Source organism: Cyprinodon variegatus, unplaced genomic scaffold, assembly GCF_000732505.1.
Source record: "Cyprinodon variegatus isolate N-32 unplaced genomic scaffold, C_variegatus-1.0 Scaffold584, whole genome shotgun sequence".
In the NCBI taxonomy this organism is placed as follows: Eukaryota; Metazoa; Chordata; class Actinopteri; order Cyprinodontiformes; family Cyprinodontidae; genus Cyprinodon; species Cyprinodon variegatus.
Window position 1 is genome coordinate 711,097 of NW_015151037.1, and position 2,143 is coordinate 713,239.

General features: G+C 45.1%; 1 protein-coding gene across 1 annotated transcript in view; it reads right to left on the reverse strand.

The window, feature by feature from the left end:
- Window positions 1-1,753, reverse strand: part of sorl1 (sortilin-related receptor, L(DLR class) A repeats containing) — a gene marked incomplete at its 5' end in the record, with an annotated part of 73,949 nt that extends 72,196 nt beyond the window's left edge. Inside the window, one exon of the mRNA XM_015392290.1 lies at window positions 1,636-1,753. Coding sequence (XP_015247776.1) covers window positions 1,636-1,753 — 118 coding nt within the window. The remainder of the gene's footprint in view (window positions 1-1,635) is intronic.
- Window positions 1,754-2,143: the final 390 nt, after the last annotated feature.

The following is a 2,143-nucleotide window of genomic DNA, read 5'->3' on the forward strand; positions in this document are numbered from 1 at the left end:
TCTGTGTTTTCAGACTGTAATGAAAAAATTCAGATAGGGTCGCATATGGCAGAAATATCGGATTTGGGTCACTAATGGTTCAACAAGCACCGCATCCATGTGTACTTCAAACCTGGCAACACCCTGGGACAAAAACTGGTTCACCCCAAAGACAAGACGCCCAGAAACAAGACCGACAGCGTGGTATACGCCGTTCAGTTTAGTGAAGAGTGCAGAGACCTGTACATTGGAGAGACCAAGCAACCGACTCCTCAGAACAGGACTCAGCTGTTCAACTACTGAGGGCTAAAGGACACTCATTTGAGGAAAACGTCCACATTCTGACCAAAGAAGACGGATGGTTTGAGAGAGGGGTTAAGGAAGCCATCTTTGTTAACCTGGAAAAACCATCTCTCAACAGAGTAGGTGGTCTAAGACATAACCATTCACCTATTTAAGGGCTGGTTATCCTCCTGCAGCAATGTGTCACAGTTAGCTTGTCGCAGGTATGATGCAGATATTCTTGATTTATGCCCAATTTTGAAGCGTGGTCTGCACTATGTTATTCCACCCCACAATACAAAAGGGACAACCACGAACTAGCTAGGATTGTGGGTGTCCCTGTATCGGTTTGACGAGCTTGTTCGCCGTCTAAAACCCCTCTTCCAACGGCGGAAGACACACAGTTCACCCGTGAGTGTTCCCCAAAGACCGGTCGTGGCGCTGCGTGTTTTGGCTTCGGGTGCAAACCAACAGACCGTCGCACAGAGCTACAAACTAGCGTCCTGCACGGTGTCTGGGATAGTGTCCGAGGTGTTATGGACGGCACTACAGCCACAGTTTCTGCCATTAGGTACCAAACAGGAAATACGCATAGAGTAGAGCGGTTGATTATTGACCAATCAGAGGCCTCCTGTCTGCGCTCACCTACAATTTTGGGGAGGAGCACCAGAGTGTGTGCGGAGGGGGACAATAACCAGAAGATTCACCAATAATCAGAAGATTCACCTGCCCTCACCTGACTCACTTCGAAGAGGCATGTGACCGAAATCACTCTGAAAGGCGAATTTACGACCAATCAGAACCCCCTAACGAATATTAACCACCAAGGTGACCTGCATGGCCAATCCAGTAGGAGGGATCAGAGCCACCATTTGTTCCCCCTCATTCCTTGTTCCACCTCCAGTATATTAATCTCATTGCTCCCCACCACTAGTTGGAACTGAAGAAGCCTCCTGGATGAGAGGAGAAACATCTTCTAGAAAACTTCACCTCCCTCTGCCTAAACTGAACTTTTCAATATTGAAGACTTTGGTTAAATATTTAATATTATGAGTTTAGAACCTCCTTGACAGACAGGATAGCAGGATTTTAAAGATGCAATTCAAACTGTGATAAATGGCAGTTAACTATGAAGCTTCTGCAATTAAAAAAACATAGTTTGACAGCCCTGAGGTTTATATATTTACTAATAATATACGTATTATTAGTGACAGCCGCAGTGACTGACGGGGTCTGGTTGGTTAAAATCTGAGCCGATCTGACGACGCTACAGCAGGAGGAGTCCAACGTCTTCTCTGGGAACTAAAAGACCAAATATGGCGGCAGGTTCTACTCCTGTAGCTCATGTGGTCTGGATTACTGCTGCTCTCCTACCTGTGGCCATGATGAGTCCAGGTGCAGAGTCCTTGGATAAAATGGGCATCCTCCTCAGCTGGATGTTGAACAGCTGGCTCCAGCGCTGGGCCAGGTGGAGAGAGCAGCCTTTGCTGAGCTGCGGGAAAAAAACAGGAATCAGATGGAAAAAAGGAAAGCTGTTTTAATAAAGCTTATAGTCATGGCTGCCATGTAGGAGTGGTGGTACGACTGAGCTCCAACGATTCAAACTATATCAAGAAATCACTCAACATCCACCGTATTTAAACATGTTTTTGAGCTGTTCAAGACACTGCTGCCACTGGATCAAAAAACATTTTTTTATTTGGTGAAATTTCTGGACTTTTTCAGCGTGATGAGCAACTTGTTGGTAAGCTACGGAAGAGGATTAGGGCCACTGGAAAAAAAAATGTTTTTTATTTTATTTCAGTATAGTATGGGAAAAAAGTCAGAATTCTGACTTTAATCTCAGAATTCTGACTTTTTTTATTGTCAGAATTCAGTCAGA